This window comes from Trichoderma gamsii, assembly GCF_001481775.2.
Source record: "Trichoderma gamsii strain T6085 chromosome Unknown Scaffold_7.2, whole genome shotgun sequence".
In the NCBI taxonomy this organism is placed as follows: Eukaryota; Fungi; Ascomycota; class Sordariomycetes; order Hypocreales; family Hypocreaceae; genus Trichoderma; species Trichoderma gamsii.
The window spans coordinates 587,321-607,993 of NW_020171344.1; the positions used below are offsets into that span (position 1 = coordinate 587,321).

The 20,673-nt window shown below is 51.2% G+C and overlaps 8 protein-coding genes across 8 annotated transcripts; 4 read left to right on the top strand and 4 right to left on the bottom strand.

Annotated features, from left to right (window-relative positions):
* Positions 1-1,876: 1,876 nt before the first annotated feature.
* On the top strand, positions 1,877-4,577 carry TGAM01_v202833 (hypothetical protein; the record flags this gene model as incomplete). Its single annotated transcript, XM_018802290.1, has 3 exons — positions 1,877-3,022; positions 3,082-3,659; positions 3,734-4,577. 3 exons carry the CDS (start codon positions 1,877-1,879, stop codon positions 4,575-4,577), a joined length of 2,568 nt encoding a protein of 855 aa, XP_018664646.1.
* Positions 4,578-5,458: 881 nt separating this feature from the next.
* TGAM01_v202834 (sorting nexin-4) lies at positions 5,459-7,490 on the bottom strand (the record flags this gene model as incomplete). Its single annotated transcript, XM_018802291.1, has 3 exons — positions 5,459-6,598; positions 6,744-7,259; positions 7,326-7,490. The coding sequence occupies 3 exons, from the start codon at positions 7,488-7,490 to the stop codon at positions 5,459-5,461; spliced, it is 1,821 nt and encodes a 606-aa protein (XP_018664647.1).
* Positions 7,491-8,074: 584 nt separating this feature from the next.
* TGAM01_v202835 (hypothetical protein) lies at positions 8,075-9,747 on the bottom strand (the record flags this gene model as incomplete). The annotated part of the gene is made up of 2 exons (XM_018802292.1): positions 8,075-9,627; positions 9,687-9,747. 2 exons carry the CDS (start codon positions 9,745-9,747, stop codon positions 8,075-8,077), a joined length of 1,614 nt encoding a protein of 537 aa, XP_018664648.1.
* Positions 9,748-11,168: 1,421 nt separating this feature from the next.
* On the bottom strand, positions 11,169-11,741 carry TGAM01_v202836 (hypothetical protein; the record flags this gene model as incomplete). Its single annotated transcript, XM_018802293.1, has 1 exon — positions 11,169-11,741. The coding sequence occupies one exon, from the start codon at positions 11,739-11,741 to the stop codon at positions 11,169-11,171; it is 573 nt and encodes a 190-aa protein (XP_018664649.1).
* A 418-nt stretch (positions 11,742-12,159) lies between these two features.
* TGAM01_v202837 (adenylate kinase) lies at positions 12,160-13,021 on the top strand (the record flags this gene model as incomplete). Its single annotated transcript, XM_018802294.1, has 2 exons — positions 12,160-12,316; positions 12,372-13,021. The coding sequence occupies 2 exons, from the start codon at positions 12,160-12,162 to the stop codon at positions 13,019-13,021; spliced, it is 807 nt and encodes a 268-aa protein (XP_018664650.1).
* An 867-nt stretch (positions 13,022-13,888) lies between these two features.
* Positions 13,889-15,036, bottom strand: TGAM01_v202838 (hypothetical protein; the record flags this gene model as incomplete). The annotated part of the gene is made up of 3 exons (XM_018802295.1): positions 13,889-14,536; positions 14,593-14,952; positions 15,022-15,036. 3 exons carry the CDS (start codon positions 15,034-15,036, stop codon positions 13,889-13,891), a joined length of 1,023 nt encoding a protein of 340 aa, XP_018664651.1.
* A 1,474-nt stretch (positions 15,037-16,510) lies between these two features.
* On the top strand, positions 16,511-17,700 carry TGAM01_v202839 (hypothetical protein; the record flags this gene model as incomplete). The annotated part of the gene is made up of 6 exons (XM_024549075.1): positions 16,511-16,637; positions 16,720-16,729; positions 16,814-16,982; positions 17,060-17,365; positions 17,429-17,556; positions 17,616-17,700. 6 exons carry the CDS (start codon positions 16,511-16,513, stop codon positions 17,698-17,700), a joined length of 825 nt encoding a protein of 274 aa, XP_024406190.1.
* A 586-nt stretch (positions 17,701-18,286) lies between these two features.
* Positions 18,287-20,627, top strand: TGAM01_v202840 (hypothetical protein; the record flags this gene model as incomplete). The annotated part of the gene is made up of 5 exons (XM_018802297.1): positions 18,287-18,296; positions 18,364-18,412; positions 18,467-20,090; positions 20,155-20,325; positions 20,388-20,627. 5 exons carry the CDS (start codon positions 18,287-18,289, stop codon positions 20,625-20,627), a joined length of 2,094 nt encoding a protein of 697 aa, XP_018664653.1.
* Between the last annotated feature and the right edge of the window lie 46 nt (positions 20,628-20,673).

Consider the following 20,673-nt stretch of genomic DNA (forward strand, 5'->3'; position numbering starts at 1 on the left):
TCTCCTCAATTAAAGATGTGCTCATGAGTCGAGAGAATGGTTTAAAAGCGGGTCAGCTCTGCCCTCCGACTTCGGCGCTGCGAATCTCTGCGCAATAGAGCACCAGAGCTTCCAGAGACTGGGGGTTTTCAAATTAAAAAAGACCCCGTTCCATCGGCGTGTCTCCGGAGAGCCGGATGTCGCCATCTGCTCTGCCGGCCCGGTTCGACCTCCGGGTTTGGCATTTTGTGGCCTTGAGGGCCGGAGGCTGGCTGTGAATAGTTTGTATTCATATGAGTATGCGCCGTGGACGCAGAGAGGATTGAATATATAGGTGAGTAGTAGTAGCTGCAGTATAGCTTAAGCTTTGACAAATTTTGCAATGCGTAACATAAAGTAGTCAAATTCAAAGTAATTTAGCGAGAGTTTGAGACAGAAAAGCTGATACTGTAATGTGGTTTGAAGTGTGGCAAGACAAGGTTTGTCTGGTGCGTTGTTGGTTGGAAAGTTACTGTGAACCTATATAAGTAAGGTAGGAAGAACATTCAGCTAGCGTGCCCATGTTGTTTGCTGTAGTGCCTATTGTCGCTTCAAAAAGAGCGCCATTGAATTGAGCTTGACGTGACAAAAAGATATTTACTGCCATTAGCACGTTGCCTCTACAGAGGACAAGGGAGAGTCAAGATGGAGTGCAGCAAATTAGATAGGACAGGACGTAGTTATTGTGTGGCCTGCGGCATATGCAGAATTCAGCCCGCAGACGATTTTAGACCTCACGCCGTTGCTATTCTTGCTTTGACAGAGCTCTGACCAAGTAGAAGCGCGTCTGCATGCTTCTGGATAAAGAATGGTGACACGTGGTGGCTATATGGTGGTGCCAAAGTTTATAGAGCAAACATTAGAATGCGACAACGTGTCACTAATAAACAAAGAACAGGGTCGCATTTAGACTGCTTCGAGTCTGAGATCAACTTCTCAATCGAGACCCTGAAATGGGGGTCTTTCCTAATTGACAGGCAATAGTCCTGGTCTGCAGTGCTATTTATTGCTCCGCAAAATCAATAAACAGCAGGAGCCTATGCCAAAAGTATCGGCTACAGCTGCTCTAGGCTTCAGTCTAGGCAAATCTGCTCTGTCAGAAGCCTCAGAGCCCCTTGCACTGCCTGCATCTCGACAGTGGCCCAGACCGACCTGCTAAAGCTGCGTTAGTGGCGCGGCATCTAGCCTGCTAGTGCGACCCCCTACTTGCAAGTTGGTAGCGGTACGGCGATCAGCCAGAGGTCCTCTTGGCTTTGCGCCCGCAATTGCAGCGAGGGGAGGAGGGACAGCTTGTACCTGTACTTGCACGAGCGAGTTGGTGTCGTTCTATTCAATGCGTTTTCGACAGAACGGTTACGACAACTGGCATCTCCAACTTTCCCATTCGTTTCATGATCTTCTTTTGCACATCTCTATATCTTTTACTGATTCGCTTCCTGGAGTTTTCCAGGAGCTGGGAGAAATTGCATTGCAGATCCAAATACCTGGGTGAGTTTCATGCTCGGCATCTTTTTTGGTGATTGGCCGCCTGTGCTGCAAGGCGGCGGTGCTTCGGGAGTGCCGTTCCGAGTCGCTTCTCCAATGTGGCGAGTTGCGACGACTGCGACTCCTGAGCTGCCATTCATTCGTCATCCCACAGTTGGACTTGCAACTCTATTTTTGCTAATTACTAACAAACATCTTGCAGATCGTGTTTACAGTCTTTCAGTCGACCTATAAACAAACAAACAAAAACAACCCCCCCAAAAAAGAGGGCTCCATGAGTTCATAGCTTCAGCCACTCTTCTCTTTCAACTCGCGTCCCATCCCTTTCCTTGCGCCGGCAGCTCCGTGAGCGCCTCGCCTTCGTTACGCCGCTATGAGAGTCGCTTCTGTGCTCGGACTTGCTGGCCTGGTGGCCGTGACGCAGGCTGCCAGAATTGCCAGAGATTACAACAAAAACGATTACTATGTTCTGCATCTCGATCGATCAACACCACCTAGCGATATTGCGGCTCGCCTTGGATTAACGCACGAGGGCCAGCTTGGAGAGCTTACCGACCACCACGTATTTCGCGCCGAGAAGCATGACCGAGATATTGTCAAAGATGAGGTGCGAGAACGCAAAAGGAGGAAACGAGACTTCGGCGGGCACGACATCCTCGACGGAGTCCTCTTGACAACTAAGCAAGAAGCTCGCAGCCGCCTGCAAAAGAGAGTCATCCCACCGAGGGACGATGTGCTTCCTCGCCTCCCGCAAAACCAAAAGCCTGACGCTTCGGCGGTGCTCACGCAATCAAATGTCATGAGAGACCTGGGTATCGGCGATCCGACTTTTACAGAGCAGTGGCATCTATACAATACAGTGCAGGTTGGCCATGATGTCAATGTTACTGGGCTCTGGCTCGAGGGTATTACCGGCAAAAATGCAACAGTCGCTGTGATCGATGATGGCCTGGATATGTATAGCCGAGACCTAAAGGACAACTATTTTGCAGAAGGCTCTTGGGATTTCAACGACAACGACCCTGAACCTAAACCGGTCTTATCAGACGACAAACACGGCACCCGATGCGCTGGCGAGATATCTGCAGTCAAGAACGACGTATGCGGCCTTGGCGTTGCCTACGACTCCAAGATTGCCGGCATTCGAATTCTCAGCAGCCCTATCAGCGATGCGGACGAGGCCGAGGCCATGATCTACAAATATCAGGACAACCAGATCTACTCCTGTTCCTGGGGACCTCCAGACGATGGCAGATCTATGGAAGCCCCTGATGTCCTGATTCGACGAGCTATGCTCAAGGGCATTCAGGAAGGCCGAGGAGGTCTTGGTTCCATCTACGTCTTCGCAAGTGGTAACGGTGCCGCGAGCGGCGACAACTGCAATTTCGACGGATACACAAATTCCATCTTCAGCATCACGGTCGGCGCGGTTGATCGCCTTGGCCAACATCCGTATTACTCAGAACACTGCTCCGCCTTGCTTGTTGTAACCTATAGTAGTGGCGGCGGTGATGGCATTGTAAGTTATTTTCTCTCCCTGAACTTTCGAACCCGACTGTAGTCGCTTACCATTTACAGCACACAACTGATGTTGGAGAAAATGCCTGTTATGCAGCTCATGGAGGTACATCAGCTGCGGCACCGCTTGCGGCAGGTATCTTTGCCCTGGTCATGCAAGTACGCCCGGACCTGACTTGGCGAGACATGCAGTATCTTGCCATGGACACTGCCGTCAAATTGGAAGACGAGACAGACGCCGAGTGGCAGACCACTTCTGCTGGGAGACAATTCAGCCACACCTTTGGTTACGGCAAAGTCGACTCTTACGGTCTGGTTGAGAAATCAAAAACATGGCAGAAAGTGAAGCCTCAGGCCTGGTACTTTTCTCCTTGGCTTCATGTCAAAAAGGACATTCCCGAAGGCAACGACGGACTGGCAATGAGCTTTGACGTGACTGCTGATATGCTCAAAGAAGCCAACTTGGCTCGTCTGGAGCACGTCACTGTTACCATGAACGTTGAACACACCCGCCGTGGCGATTTGAGCGTGGATTTGGTCAGCCCTGACAACGTCATCAGCCATATTTCCGTTTCTCGTAAACAAGATAACTTCAAAGGCGGTTATGATGACTGGACTTTCATGTCCGTTGCCCATTGGTAGGTTTTTCCACTTTCCCTTTTGTATTGCGTTGTTAAAATAAACCACTGGTGCTAACAATATTTTCTTTCAGGGGCGAGAGTGGCGTTGGACGATGGACTGTCATTATTCGAGACACGGAAGTGAACAATGAAAAGGGCAAATTCATCGACTGGCATCTGAAGCTTTGGGGCGAGAGCATTGATGCTAGCAAGGCCAAGGCTCTACCTATGCCGTCTGAGGATGATGATGCCGACCATGACGTGATTCAATCCACCGTTTCGGGACTGGCCTCTACCAAATCGATCGCGGTGCCAAGCACAACCAAGACGGCTGTCACCACCAACCCGACAGACCACCCTGTGCGCCCAACGAAACCCGGGGCACAGCCTACAGAATCATCGACCAAACCCCAAGAGACCTCTACCGAGGACAAGCCATCAGATACTGAGCACGAGGCTGCAACCGGGACTGAATCTGCCCAACCATCCAGCACGACTAGCCCATCTTCATGGGTCTCCTGGCTTCCTACATTTGGGAACAAGGCTAAGATCTGGATCTATGGCGCCCTTGGCCTGATCGTTGCGTTCTGCTGTGGCTTAGGTGTATACCTATGGATCGCCCGCCGCCGTCGCCTCCGCAATAACCCCCGCAACAACTATGAGTTTGAGCTTCTCGACGAAGAAGAGACCGAGGGTCTCAACAGTGCTGAGAAGGGTGCCAACGGTGGTAAAAAGACGCGCCGCACCCGTGGTGGAGAGCTCTACGATGCCTTTGCCGGCGGTAGCGACGACGACGACGAGTTTGACGAGTATAGAGATCGATCGGCTTCCCGGCTGGCGGGACACAATCCCGATGACGAGCCGGAACATTATGTCGTTGGTGAGGAGAGCGATGACGATGATGATGGTAACGAGAAACAGAGGCTATCGAGTTGAATATAGATGAGAAGCACTTCTCTGCCTTGCGGGTTTTTTTTGAATTGAAACGCAAAAAAGAAATTTTGAAAACTAGGTATTCATTAGACGGAGTATATTTTACAATTATATCATTTTGCTTCATGGTCCTTGATCAAAAGGTACTCTGTTTTGCCGCTTGGGGTGGTTTTTGTCTTGATGTGAGGGCACATGGCTAGTGTATAATGAATGTATTATACTTACTACTCTTTGATTGCCTCGCCGTATGGATGTGGTTTTATTACAGGGGTAGTAGGAGCTGCATCTGAATGTTGAAGAGATTGAGTAGTAAAATCAACTTCGTTTAATGCGTTCTTCTCATCTATCAAAAGCTCAAAAATGGCTGCTTATAAAGCCGGCCATAGGATCCCCCAAAATGCCTAAATCTCTATATATTGCACTCTCTCTTTGGAAACGCATTGACAGTTCCTGTAGGGGATTCCAAGGTTATTGAATGAAGGACATCTGGCTTATAGAGGGAAAGAAGCGTGTCTAGATCTCGAAATATGACAGCAACCCGAATTTTCAGATGCCAAATACCCTCCTGGGAACATACTATTATAGCCAGGCCATATATCTTTTTAACAGGATGCTTCTTGGGCACAAACAGTAATTTGATGCTTTGTATTAAATATCCGTGTCATTACCCAGTATTTCTAACCCCTTCCAAACAAGAATACAAGCTTCCCTCCCCTTCAACATGACGCCCGTGCATACCTCAACACCAGTTCCTGTACCACACTCCTTCCCTTTCCTCTTTTACTTGGAAATGAAATAGAAAATAAGAACAAAAAAAAAAAGGACCGCTGCAAATGGATTGTCATCAATATCACATTAAAATACCACATCTTTTAGGCTCACTCTCATGCTATGGGAACAACGCCCTCCTTCTCCATCTCCATGACATATTGCTCCCACAGCTCGGCGACGTCGCCGTAAAACTTGACATGAGCATCTGCCAGACCGCCAAGCTGGGCCTTCATCTCGATGCGCTTGATGCGCTCAAAGTCAGCAACTTCGCGGATCACCTCGTCGTCGAAACGATGGCTAGTTTCACGGGCGTTTTCGACCTCGGTGCTGAGCTCTTCGACCCGTAGTTCTAGCTTTCTAGTGCGCTCTCGCCGGGCCTGTTCGTGATCCACGCCGCGGACGTCCTCGATTTTGGCGCGTATGAAGCCACCTGGCCCACTGGGTGCGCCATGGCCGGAGCGCAAGGAATCACGCTCGGAAGTGGATTTGTTTAGGTACTCCGTCAGCTGTTCGTAGTCAAGCTGCTTCTGCTCTCGGGCTTTGAGAAGGTTCTTGAGGGCGAGGGAGAAGGCCTGCATGTCGCGAAGCGATCCAAGATAGTCCTGATCTGTTACATCCTTCAGCTGGTGAAGGTGTTGTGCCGTATCTTCGATAGAAGCAGCAAAGGCGTGGACGGCGGACTCAATACCAGGCTCAAGAGTGATGAGCTTCTGGAATTGCTCCGCCAGATCCCGCAGATCGGTTTCCAGGTCCCCTTCTCGGCGGGCCACGCGGGCAATTACCTTTTCGATGTGGCCAAGGTCTTCGTCTAGTTTGTCGCTCTTCTCCTTCACCTCGAGAAACCGTCTGTCAGGCTGGTGGACTTTGGTGAAAGCGTTGATAAAGGTATCGGCAAAGTTATCGAAAACGCCGCTGGAGCCGCCGGGGTCACTCGCTATGCTGCCACGAGTTGTGCGGCTCTTGACCGTTGCATTCCAGTCGTTGCTTTCGAGGAAGCTGTGCAGAATGGTGCTCCTGCGTAGCACTGGGTGGAGCGACAGGCGGTTCAGGAACCGCTGCAGCGAGTGGGCGCGCCGTGAAGTGAAGTCGTTACCGAAGCGATCGCCACGGACATACTCCATGCGCTGCTTATCCGGGATTGGCGGGACGGCGCAGGCGGGGTAGTCTCGCATGAGCTGTTTAAACAGGAAAGCGAAGTCTGTGAAGCGCCTCCTCACTGTCGTGACTTCTTTCTGGAAGGATGGGAATGTAGACTAAGGTCATGTTGCACGTTGTGTTAGCCAGCAGCCTCCAGTCGAGCATCACCTTGCGACAGCTTCAAGGCGGGGTAAGAAGGGAGAGAACAAGAGAAGAGTAAGAGCAACTGATCGCTCGCAATCATGAACCCGCTATACGTACGTGAGTGGTGACGAGATACGATACAAAGGCATCCTTGGTGCCGTCATTCTCCTTGATGGGCGACCCAACGGTGCATTCGAGCTTCTCGCGGCCGAGGGCATTCGCCGAGCTGTTTCCAATCTCCTCGATGGGGCGTCCGGGGCCCTCGGCGGCGGCGACAGCTGCAGAGCGCGCTGCCTGCTCATGGACATGTTCGCTCCAGGTGACGTTGGAGAAGTCGTCTTGGTCGTTGTCTTGGGGGCTCGTCATGGTCGGAGCATCTGCGGGGAGCTTGGCTGAGTGGTGATGGCTGATCGGATGACGGCAGAGGCTGTGAGTCTGGAGAGATGCCGAGCGGAGATGCGACAATTGGATGGAGGCTCTCGACCTTGAAGAGGCGCGGTTATGGTCGAAGGATGGCGAGGGAAGGCTGTGAGCAAACGCTGAGAGTTGAGAGTTTAGGATGGGCGACGTAAATTCCGAGGCTAGCGAAGAGGCGTTGCCAGTTGGCTGGAATGACTTGAGGCTGTGTGAAGGCTGCGCGCAATTAGCATGTACCTATACCAACATGCACCAGGTTCCACAGCCGTCTCAGGTACATACGCGGAATGGGATTTGCGAAATGCTCATAACAGCAGCCTCAGCAAAGACACTGTCGTTGAAAGATGAAATGAAATGGATTTGATGATAATGGCTTCTTTGATACGACAAATAGCTGTAAATGTCTTTTCCCCTTCTCTGCGCATAGTTTGAAGCACCGTCTTCCATTTCTGCGCCCGGCTTCGGTACCTGCTTGATGCTGCCTTCCAAGCTGGTACCTGCGTGGGCTGCGATGACGCAACAGCCTCGCGGCCAACCGCCGACGATTGGCGGTAGCTTTTCTGGCGGTATAGGACGCTGGTGCTTCACTTGCACATGCTTAGGTACATAAGACACCACCATTTTAACATTTGTTAGGGTCGCTATAGAACGCTGTACGCTTGTACTAATTGTCAGAATTCATTACATAGCACATAGCATGATCAAGCACGCCGTTAAAAGCAATTATAATCATATGCGTAGTCTATTTGTTGTTTCCTGATTGTGTCGAGATGTCTATGCCGCCCGCCGCCCAAATAAGTTTCCATGTTTGCATCATCCAGCTTATTGTTAGTTTATATAGTGACATGACCCCTTATCCATTCGGGTATGCTGTAATAAGCCCATTGTGTACATATGAAATAAGAATAACAAGTCGTTTGACTGCCGGCGCTATAGCATACGCCGTAGATTTGCCTCCTTTATGAATTTCCTTTTTTTTTTTCCCATTTCTTTTTCTTTCTTTTACATCTTTGTCATTTTATGATTTGTCATTATTTCTGCTCCTGGGCATTGGCCTTCTTCTCAGCCTCAATGACATTGATCTGCTCCATTTCGGCATCAACCATCTCGCTGGCTGGCTTCGTCTCTAAGCCACTCTTGGCGGCCGACGCTTCTCTCTCTTCCTTCTCGTCAATGTCATCGACATCACGGGGAGTAGCAAAGCCTGTTGTCTGGCTCTCCTTGTTCTGCATCTCTTCCTCTTCAATGAGATCTTGCTGCTCCTTGACGACTTCGAGACGCTGCTTGTTGGTAGCGGCGCCCTCAGCGTTGTGGACTTCAAGCTCGATCTCATGGTAGAGCTCCTCAGGGATAGAGGAGAGAACACCAGTAAGGGCCTCAATCTGGCTCGAACCCTCGCCGGATCCTTGGCCGTACATGTAAGCATTGCTCAAGACCAGCAGCGTAGAGGGAACGCCCTCCTTGAGACGCAAGTCAAGCCAGGTCTGCAGATCAGCCCTCATCCTGGCAGGGGAGACGCTGTGTGTGCGAATACCGCGGGCGGCGCACGCCAGCTGCAGCTCTGCAACAGTTAGGCTGTCAACGCCCTCATAGGCGATAGCCTTATCATCGCGCTTGATTTGACGCATGCGATGGCGGATTTGATATCGCAGCATGGCGTCTGTGCCAAAGGTGTTGAGACCCATGTAGCGGCACATGGACACCAGTTGGGGCCGTGACAGGTTATCCAGAGTCATGTCATCGCGGAAGACCTTGCACACCTTGATAACGTCCTGGTCAGTGGGCGCTTCTCCAGTGGCTCTGACTTTGCGGAAGAACTTGGCAAACTCTTCCTTCTGAGCTGTCGCTTGGCTCAGGGGAAGGCCGGACTCTTTCAGCGTCTGGCGAATAAAGCTGCTGACCTCCTTCCTCGTTGATCGCATCAGAGTAGCTTTTGCCTCCTTGGACTTTTGACCCTCAAACGTGCTAGGGAGCATGTTGGGGAAGAGCTTGAGGGCCAGAGGCAGCAGAGCTTCACCCAGGGGGACAATGATGAAGACGGAAAAGGGAACGAGACGGCCCAGGTCTTTCACAGTGCGCTGGAGCTGCTTATTTTCCCTGCGGGTAAGCTCGTAGCCAGCAGCCATCTTGAGTGCTAGCCTCCAGCTGATACGGATCTCTGTACCAAGGAGCTTGGTTCCATCCCAGTAATGCTGTGCCTCTTTCTTAATTTTCTGCCAGGTCGTCAATTTGAGTTCCTCCTCCTTCTTCTTTGCCAGCTCCTTTTGCGAAGAGTTGTCGACAGTCTTGGCAGCAAGCTCCGCTGATGAGGCATCGGCCTTGGCTTGCGCAGCAGTCACCGACCCATCCTTTGTCTTTGCATCGGCATCTGATTTCTTAGCAGCACTCGAAGGGTCCTTTGGCAGCGGCTTCTTAGCCTGCTCGGCATTGAACCCTGGCGGCGGTCCAGACGGCGCATCCGGTCGATGAGGCTCGGTTCCCAATTGGCGCAATGGGACAAGCAGAGCCAAGGCAGGGATCTGGGTCTGTCGGGCAATGTGTCTGGTGATGAGAGCTGGCGAGACGCCTCTGGATAGATGTCTTGCTTCGGAGAGAGTCAATAACCGTGGCGGTCTGTAAAGGAGAATCAAAAACAAGACTTACATGGACCAAGCAAGGGGTTGCGAGTTACAGCCCTGCGGGCGAGGCTGGATGAGGCGCTCATTGCGAGCAGATGTGAGAATTATAGACCGAGACAAACAAAAAGATTCGATTACAGCGACAGCAAAAAAGCGAAACAACAGATAAAGTACAGAGAATGGGGGGTGAGCTGCAATCGAAGGTGGCGGATAGGAGGGATGATGAAGGGAAAGAATATCGAACGGATCTAGGCCAGGGTCTACAAGAGTACAGTCCAGTCTGAGTTTGGTGCGCCACACGTCAGAAGCCGCGCGCTGGCATGCCATAGGCTGGATCAGAGTTTCCAGCGGCAGATTTGGTGGAGCCGTTGGGCTGAAGCCATCTGGCGAACGAGATCACGTGACGTAATATCTCCTGAGTGCCTGGGCTTGCAGAGAGTTCAGGCCTGATTACATAATGAGAGCGCGCTGATTTGCGTGCTGTCGGCCTCGGACATGCCGGACTTTGGGAGATGGAAAAGTGTAATGCGTAAAGTATGCTTTGCTGGCAAGCGATTGAGTGTGTTTGCTTGCGTTGTCAGTCGTGGAGATGGACAACGCGAGGGCGCAGTCTGTGCTACCAGTATGCAGCGTTCTACAGGTCTACGAATGGCAGATGCTGGTAGCCGTTGGCAGACGCTGTCACCCGTGGAGATATGCACGACACTCATCATCGGGCTGTATGTGGCTCTGGCTTATTCCCCAGACTGAGTTGGGCTTCCTTGCCTGCTTTGTCTGGAGTACATGAACACGTACCGTCTCGGGCAAGGCACATGTATTCTGTGCGAGAGTGCGAAACAATGAAGTTGATGGAATAGTCTTCCGTAGTTAGTTGGAGATCAGATGGCAAACAAAGGGGATCAGGGCGATATGAGGCAGCAACATGGAGAATTCCCATCAAGTCGTGGCCCGAATCTCGATTCTCTGCAGCAAGGGGCAATGGGGCATAGTTGACACCTACGTACTAAGGCATCCGGCTGCTGTCCTCAATCCTCCACAGCACATGCAGCCCGTATGCCTGGGACTGACATCGGGCATCTCTCGTTCTGTGCTGGAGATTGCTCGGTAAATGCTGCCATCGTGGCCCGACTCATCGCCGGAGCCCAAAAGTGAAACACGACTGTCCCCCAGACGAGATATGAACCGGCCAATTGCTACGCTGCGAAGACTCCAATGTTTAGCAGCAAAAGGCCATTTTTCTCTCAAATCCATAGACTAAGTCTATTGCCCATAAAAGAAACCACCATGCTGACGAACAGAAAGCACAGGCACCCTCATCGTCTTTATACAAACTACACTACTACACTAACCAGCAGAAGTGGGTCCTCACAAGCATCGCATCGCATCGCATCTCTTCAACAGATCCAGTGGAATATTTTTTCCCTTTTGGGCTCGGACCGCCGCGGACCGAATTGTCCGTACAGCTTATAGTAGAACCAGCGTCTCTCTGATAATTACTGCTTTTGACTCAAACTGTCCCTGCGGATAAAATGACGTGACGGATGTTTCGTCGCACAAATAGGTGTAGCTGGCGATTGATTTGCGACCCGCCCCATTGAAGCTTTGTTGAGCCGACCGCTGGCCCAAGAATCGGCGCATCGAGAACAGGCAGACGCCGGCTATTAGCAGCTGGTAGCGCCCACTGCCCACTGCCCGGGGCCCCTTCCCCATCAGCGCACGTTGCGGCAGCGTCTGTAGTTTCCCCGCCGCGTGCTGTAGTACCGCGTTCAGTCGCAGTAGCAAGGTCCAGGGCGAGAAAAAAGCCTCCGAGCCCCGTCAGCGGGTTCGCTTTCGGCGCTGTTCCAGGGCACACTGCTCGTTTGTTCCCCGTCCGGAGTTTGGAGCTAAGCTGCTTGGCTCTCAACCAAGGCTGGGCTGATTGTCCACTTTCTGCGGTTTCCGTCCAAGCAGCCCGTATCTGAGACCATTCATCCCACCATCTGTTGGCTGCCCACAACGTGCCGTCGATGGTCACCGCACTGTCAGCCACTGCCTCTGCAGCGCCGCCACCCACAGTGCGGCGCTTCCTCGGTTCCCACATGCCAGACCCCCGCCCGTCCCGCCATGGCAGGACCGGGTCTTTATCGACAACTCACTCAACATTATTAACACGTCCTTCCCTCGCGCTCACTCAATTTCCATCCCCCCGTTTTGCTCTCTGCTTTGTCACCGGTCTTATATATATATAATATCTTCTTCATTCCTTGTCTGTGGTAGGCAACTTGTTTCACGTCCATTCGTCTTGCTTCAAGGCTCTGTGTCTGTTTAGCTTTCGCTGTTCCAGCTTTTCTCTTATTTTTTTTTTTTCCCTTTTTGCCTTGGTCAGGCCGTCTTCGGAGTTGCTTACGCAGGCAACACTTTAACCATTTTGATACCTCGACCCTGAGAACCTCATCCGCGGCGTCGGTTCCAGTCTCGTCTCTACGTAGACCAAATAAATCATCATTAGTTTCCTGGAAATGCAACTCAGGAGAGCAGCACGAGTAATTCTATTTGGCGCGCCCGGCGTTGGCAAAGGGACGCAGAGCGAGAGGTTGTTGAAGCGCTTCCCTCAACTCAAGGCCATCAGCACAGGCGACCTTCTCCGCCACAATGTCAAGAACAGGACGCCTCTCGGTAGGTCTTCTATTTTCTATCCAAACACTGCCGGTAGCTAATCATTTCCCCTCAGGTATCATGGCTGAAAAGACCATCAAAGCCGGAGGCCTGGTCGCTGACGACTTGATGCTTCGTCTCATCTCAGGAGAGCTTCGATCCCGGGGTTGGCTTTACGGAGGCCGCCCTCCGGTCATGACACTCTCCGCCGAAGCTACTTCCACCGAGGGCTCCTACAGCGCCTCTTCCATGGATCACTTCAACTCAATGTCTTTCCATCTCGATGAGCATGCCGTTCCACAGGCTTCCGAGGATCCTTCCGCGTCCTTCATGCTGGATGGCTATCCCCGAACTGTCCCCCAGGCAGTCACGCTTGAAAAGATCGTCCCCATGAACCTGGTCGTTTCCATCCAGACTCCATTCTCCGTCATTCTCGAGCGCATCGCCGGCCGATGGGTGCACGAGCCTTCCGGCCGCGTGTACAACACAACTTTCAACAGGCCCCGCGTTCCCGGCCGCGACGACGTCACCGGAGAGCCCCTCACCCAGCGCCCGGACGACAACGAGGAGACGTACCGCGCACGCTTCCAGAAGTTCCAGGAGAACAGCGAGCCGCTGCTCAACCACTACGCCAAAAAGGGCGTCTTGCTCGAGGTCGAGGGCATGAGCAGCGATGAAATCAGCCCTAAGCTCTACGAGGCCTTTGAGCGCCGTTTCGCTCATTAATGGCTTAATCTTTGAAGAGGAGGATCCTCTGAATTACGTTTTAACAATTTTTTATTATTATTCAGCAGCCTTTTCAAGCTTCTCGGTTTGGCAATATTGCTTATATCTGGCGACTGTTACGTTTCATGTCTTATTTTCACTTGGGTATTGTTAGGCGTTATGTACGGTAGTTGGGAAATCACGTCTGTAGGTTCAGACTACCTTTGAACAATATTCGAGGGTATCGATTCGAGGGGGTTTTCTGTTTGTCTCTTAGGAAAAAGGGAGGGGGCTTTCTCATGTACTGGATAATATGTACATACGGAGTGACGAAAAGTCCCCGGCGTTTTCAATTTCACGCAAGTGTTTTTCTTGCTGCGCAATGTGACATTCTGCCTTTAGAAAAAGTGATGTGACGTTCACATGCCTGCTGCTAGTGATATGCTAAGTCTGAAATGCGTGCAGCTTCTCCGCACTCTCGGGACGAGTCCCGCGACTCCACTGCCATGAAGCCGAGGGCTCATTCACCAGGGATCTTCTTTCGGCTAGTAGTAACAGAATCCCACGGTCCGCGGCTCACAGTCGTTCCCAGAAAAGCAAGTTCCCTGGCCAGAAAGTGTTTATATTCATGCCACTAGAGTACATAGTTCAGATATAGCAACCATCCTTCATCATGGATTTTCCCCTCTTGCTACTCCTTGATTCCCATACACATCACCAGACCCAATTTAAGCAAAAAAGGGGTACCCAAAAGCATATTTTGCGTAGAACAAAGACAAAAAATTGTGTGTTATCCATCTCGTAGACTACAGTGTTGATATTGTAGCTGTGATTCCAAACTGCTGCTCTTAAAGAGATACAGTATCCAAGAACCTAGATGGACCTGTCCTAATCGGCCCATTCATCCCCGCTTCGGATTCCTGGTGGTGTGTGCGTCTGGGAAGAGCTCCCAGCACGCAGCGGCGTATCTTCGTCGTCATCGTCATCATCCATGGCCTTGGCCAGCTCGTCGGGGTCGTGCATCCTGGCATCAGGGTCCACCGCGGCATCGAGACCCTCGTGATGATCACGATTGTCTCTCTCCGACTCCAATACGCCATCGTCGGCACTGACTGAGATGCCACGGGATCCCCATCTCGCTCGGCCGCCGCTCGCGTCGCCATGGCCAGCTTCCTCGTCGTTGGGCGCAGCGTGCTTGCCAAAGATGCGGTACAGGAACCATCCGCGGTTCAAATCATCGGCGTCAACTACACCGCCGCCACGGAGCTTAACCCGCTGTCTGGTGTAGTAGACCCAAGCAAAGTCGATGTATAAAGCAGTCTGAATGATGCCGAAAATGACGGCAATAGCATCGGGCGGGCGGTCGCTTACGTCCATTTCTCGCACGAACCAGTTCACGCAGTACATGGCCCGGTAGGAGCCCAGTGCCAAGAGATAAAACGAATCGATGACGGTGGGAACTGTGGTCTGTCTCAAAAGCAGCAGCTGGGGCAGAACGCAGATGGATTCGAGGATTTCAGAGAAAACCCACATCCACTGTGATGATGATTAGCATGAACACTCTCTACCATCTTGATTGCGCTGAGACCTACAGTCATGAATCCCCATCTTCTCTTGCTTTCGAAAATCATCATGATAAAGGGGGACAAAGCAAGACTGCCACCAAGAATGATGGCTCCCAGCTTCCAGGAGATCTCACGTTCTCGAGACCGAGGGAACAGCCATTGCATAACACCCAAGATGTAGAATGACGTTACAATATACGTGACTTTGAATATAGCGTTCCATGCCGAGCGCTCTGAGAACAGATCGAGGTATCGCGAGCAGAAGACGATGGCGTAGAGCCCTTGTGTGATGAGGGAGACTCCTTCGGCGCTGCGGTTTCTATGGATGGAGAAGATAAGGATGCCCTTGGAGAGCATGTGTAGGCAATCGCCCAAAATGCGGAAGATCTAGGTCGCATAAGTCAGCTTGCTTCTCCCGGCGATTCATTCAAGACGAGGATTGGGATCCCATCTTACGTTCCAGGCTCCCATGATGCGGGCTCGCGGCAGCTCAAGCCTTGCCGCTGCTCTAGAACCGAATGGCCAGAAGTAGCGATATAAGCAAAGGAAGAAAAAGAAATGAAGCAATAGATGTTATGAGAGCACAGGCATCGAAGCCAGTCGGACGATCGCAGCGATCGCGAATAGGGCGCTGTTGTTGATGTTCAGGGTCGAAACCAAGGATGAAGCTGTAGACGTGGAGCTGAGGCCAAGCTTGCGTCAGACACAGGCCCAGGCCACGCTTGTAACGCTGGAAGCACGGCACGCCCCCACTTTAGTGACGATGCCCATCAATACAGTACACATCTTACTAAGAAAAGGGAGAGAGACTGCGTACGCAGTAGTAAGTTTGAGGCGCTATTTTACTACAGCCATTTCCGGATTCTCTTCCGCACTGGAGCTTTCATCTCCTGTTCAAAGGAAAACTTAAAGAAGCTGGGGTGAAAACTATAAACTGCATAGAAACGGGTGATATCTGAGTTGCAGTTACAGATTACAGTCCGCATTGACGTAGCCTTTATCCAAGATTGTTGGGGATACAGAGCACACGCACCATAACGCAGTGATATGCAGCAATGTGTGTGCGTGTGCGTGCGCGTTTCACGTTTCAGAAACGTGTCTCTCTCTTTGCTCGGTGCATCTGCTACCGCTCCATGATATCCCGACACCCAAAGTTGCTGTGCCCAGACGCATTCGTATGAAATGGAACGTGAAACAACAGCGCACGTGCTCCTTGGAGCGAATCCTTGATCGTCTGAATCCCCCGCAAAATTGCTGCTTTTACAGGCAGGTACCAATCTGGGAAAGCATCGTTGATCACCACACGCCTCATTGGCTGCCACCGTTACCTGCACGTCTCCAGTCAAAGGCAAACCGCCCGTTCAAATTTCGAGTGATTGCAATGGGGCAATAGTGTAAATCAGAGCCGGTAGATGCTCGCTAGCGCAACACGTTATAGCTCAATAGCCTTCTAAAGCCCCGTTTTCAGACGCTCCAGTCTCGAATTCCAGGCCGGGCGTCCCCTGATGTCACTACAGCAAGTGCACGTACCCGTCGTGGTACATGGAAATTTTCAACACATCAAAGGGTGAAAGCACGTCGATCTCTTGTTTCTCCTGAGCAGAAGCAGCAAGTACGCAGCGACGGGCATGACGTCTCCCGGCCTTGGAACCGCATCTCCAGCCTCTTGAGGATACCAAAATAGGGTCTATACGCGCGTCCAGCCCATGCAATTTGGCCTGCCGCTGCACAATCTAACGCTCCCGAGGGCCGCTTCTAGTCCCCCTTCTCGGCATCGATTTGCCGGCGCGGAAAAAGCACCAGTTCCACTCCGGGTTGCATTTATTGATCAGTGAGAAGGCTACTTGGGCTCTATAGAGCTGCCAGTAGCCGGTCGAGAACAACAAAAGGGATTCTGGAGGAGACAAGAGACGCCGGCCTCTACTGACGATTATCAAATTTTGGAATGATGAAGCCCTGGACGATCAGCCTCAAGCGTGCTGTTTCCACAGCCTCATGGGCAGCCTTAGCATGGCCCGTTAGTGCTGCTCCTTCTGGAGAGCCCAGCAAGGTTACCGTACCCAAATATTTCCGTGAGTGGATTTGATGTGTGCTTACGCGGCGGCCGCTGTGTTCTCAGCATGTGGTGTACATGCTAACAAGAGCCTCTTATAGACGAAGCCTCGTGAGTGTCTTGATCAAGACGTTGCAGCCAGCGCTATTTTTCTATTTCTTCGAGACCAATGCAGGCCTAACACATCTTTGGTAGCTACGATGTCCACTATGATGCTCGGTTCGCCCACGGGCTGCTCGAAGGCCCTGAGCAGAGAGAGGTCATCAAGGTCCTGGTGCAGACGTATCTGGCAACGTTCAGAGACTTGGGTGTTCAGACATGGCTGATGCATGGAACTCTGCTCGGATGGTGGTGGGGGAAGAAGGTAATTTTACTGTTGCTCTGCTCCATGTTTTTCTCTTTTTCTTCACCTCAATCAACAAGCTAATTCCCAATCTCAAGGTTATGCCGTGGGACTATGATGCGGATGTCCAAGTTACAGAGGCAGACATGTACTATCTTGCTGCTTATCACAACATGACTACATACTATTACAAGTACGGCGACATGGAAGAGGGCCGCTACTTTCAGCTTGAGATCAACCCATACTTTAAGCACCGAGAACAAGACGACACTCTTAACGTCATTGATGGCCGATGGATTGATGTGCGGAGTGGACTCTACATCGACATTACTGCCGCGAGATATAACTTGGATCATGAAGAAGGAGAGGGCATTTTATATGACAAATACGGCCATGAGTATCGGGTACGACGCATCGCTACACGCTGGCTGATTTTTTGTGATTCACATATAGCTAATATATCGCAGGATACATACGTCTTTCCTCTACGAGACACGACTTTCGAGGGAGTGCCTTGCAAGATCCCCTATCGTTATCAGGACATGCTACAGGCTGAATACGGGAAGAGTGCTTTGTCAAAAACAGAATTTCACGAGTAAGTCTAGAGTCGAGTTCTTTTTTAAAACGTATTGGCCTAGCTGATGACTGATGTAGCCATCGATTCAATGACGAAGCAATGAAATGGGTCGCCATTGAGAAGCCGCCGGCAGAGGGGGCGGAAGCACAGAAGGATTTGTAGTTGTCATAACGAATTGCATGAGTGTTGGCGTTGATGTTTTCTTTTTATTAGCATGGTATCTTAGGAACAGTTTGACGGTTTGACCTTTAGGAAGTTGTCAACCTGTATAACTCGACGGCATATGGACGGCGGGGTCTGGCATACACCCGGGAAGTTAGAAGGGAATGTCCGGTTTCCAAACGTATGAAACGTATATATATGCATTAACAAGTATGCCTTAATGATCTCAATTCACCGTTGTTCAAGGCGATGAAACAGAATAATTCCATCACCCACCACGGTCTCTTATAAGCGACATGTTGCTGTAACCTCGTACAAAATGGCCCACCCCCACCATACAGACAGCCCATCAACGCGTGTCTCGAAGCAGTCGCGTCAAGCTGCTGCCCTAGTCCGTTTTCGGCGCTTCGACTCGGTACCTCTCAGATTTGCATCGGCGAGTGTCGCAACTTTAAACTTTCCCACGATAATTACAAGCCACTATTATATTGCTTATATTCGCTCAAGAACACATACCATCTTGACCAGCGTTTCTCGGATTCCACATGTAGAAGCAATTTAGTGCAATCGCACTCTTGCCTTTACGATGGCTACAGGTATGTCGCTTGACAAAAATGCTTCTTTGCGCCGCCATGTCGAAACCCCATTCTAACACCACCACAGGACGACAAAACCGAGCGGATCGCCTGAATGAGCGTCTTCGCGGTGCTCAGTAAGCTTCATGCTAAATACAGGTGTGCTGGCAGAGTTGCTGATTTCTTTGCAGGCGCGCAAACGTAGAGAATGAATCTTTCAGCCTCGACATCAACAGCCTCGACATCTCCGGCCTTGCCATTGCTTCATCAGTCGCATCAGCCTCTAGTCCCGCCGCTAATGCCAAATATTCCCCTACTGGCTCGGCTAAAAGAAGAAAGCTGGGCAAAAATGCAATGATCACAACTTCTCCGGAGCAAGCACCGAGCCCTACCCCTACACGACGGAGGGCCCGACCTCAGCCACCGAAAAATCCGTCGAGCCAATTGCCAGATGCGCCAAGTGAACCAGTGCTGGATCACGATGAGATGGACGAAGACGAACCTACGCCTAGAGCTCGCAGAATCCGAATAACACAACCTTCTAGCTCAGCAAGATCAACCATTCCTATGATCATAGAAGAAGACGAGGATGAGCTCGAAAATCTACCGCCACACCCCGGTGCCATATCGGCTGCGCTGTTGCAATCGCCTTCGGCGCGCAGATCCGAGAAGACGGTCGAAGAAGTTGCAGAGTCTCCTGCAGATGCGCCAGGAAGCGGAAAGCGGCGTCGCGTGCCCGTTAGCGAGACTATGAGTTCTAGCATTAAGCTGATGGGAGTGATATCTTCGGATGATGGAATACCCATGCCTTCATCTCCTCTCGTGAATAAGTTGCGCCGTAGCGACGCAGCCTCATCAAGGAGATCGGCTGCGACAGTATATGGCCAAGAAGCGAGCAACCTAGCCGATGAATTGTCTTCTGATAGCTTTCCCCAACAAGCTGAAATAGAAGAAGATGAGTTGATGGAGGCTTCTAATTTGGTCATTGAAGAAAGCGCAATGTTACAAGAGGAGGAGGGGGAGGAGAAGGATGGGGATGATGAACAAGAACAGGAACAAGAGAACGCCGAGGAATCTGATGAGGAAGAAACACTGAAGCCTCTGAGGACAAACCGAACAAGGAGACCGCGGGAACCGTCTCCAGAATTGGGCTCACAGCCATTGGAGGACATACAAGAAGAATCGGAGCCCGAGCCAGAATCGGAATTACAGCAAGAACTGGATCCTGAGCCAGAGTCTGATCCTGAGCCGGAAAGAGGGGAAGAAACCGAGGACGAAGCTGAAGCGGAAGAAGAAACCGTACTACCAACTCCTCCTAAACGGAAGCGTGGGCGCCCCAGCAAAAGCCCGACTCTCCAGAAGCAGCCCACTGTTAAAGCGAAGCCCGTCAAAGCGAAGCCCGTTAAACCAAGGAAGCGAGTCCAAGCACAACCAGAAGATACCAATGATGAGAACGAAGAGCCACGACCCCAGCCCAAGAAAGCAAGAACAAAGAAGAGACATAGCGACCAGAGCGAAAATGATGGTGGAATGATTGAAATCACGGTCCAGCGGTTCGTCAACCTCAAGAAGCGCGGCAACGAGGATGACGATTTAGATCCGCTGCAAAACGAGACGACGTTCATGAACCATGGAGGAGAAAGCGTTATCGACGTATTCGCTCAGGTTTGCGACGAGGTGATCTCTACGACCTTGGAGCAGCTTCAGGAGGTGTCTGCGAGTGCGGAAGATTTGGCGAAAAAGAAGGAGTATCGCATCAAGACGCGAGCTATAGAGGCTTACAGAGAAGAGCTCAAATCTCGGTTCCTTCAGCATGTATGTCTAATGACTATGATTTGTTGAAACAGTTTCAAGCAGTACTGACAAAATGTGCTTTTAGGCCATCCACTTGAATCACTGGCACTCCTTGCGCAAGCGGCTTCGGCATGTGCAAAAGGAGAAGATGACTTTGCGCGAGGAAATCATGCGTATCAAAGCCGAGAGAGAACAGGTTGCTCTCCGGATGGATGCTATCAGAATCAAGCATGAAGCTGATACTAGAGAATCAAAGGTAAGGATAGTCAAAGTCTTGTACAAGGCTAGCATGTATGCTAACAAAAAGACGTATAATAGTATTGTCTCGATGCATCCTCTCTTATGCATGATGTAGAACTTGCTGTAGAGCAGGGCAGGGAAGCGCCGGAGCTCTCGCGCGCAGCACAAAAGGAGGCCGAGCTGGCTAATCTCGAGTTGCTTGTGTCTCGCGTGTCGGAGCAGGCTAGCTCGTCCAGCTTCACAGGCGGGATTCTCAGACAGGTCAGAGACTTTAACTCATTTTTAGAGCGGGCTGCCATGGCACTTGAATCACGATGATACCCCCTTTACTTTTATGCAATCATTTATTCATTATTGTTTCATC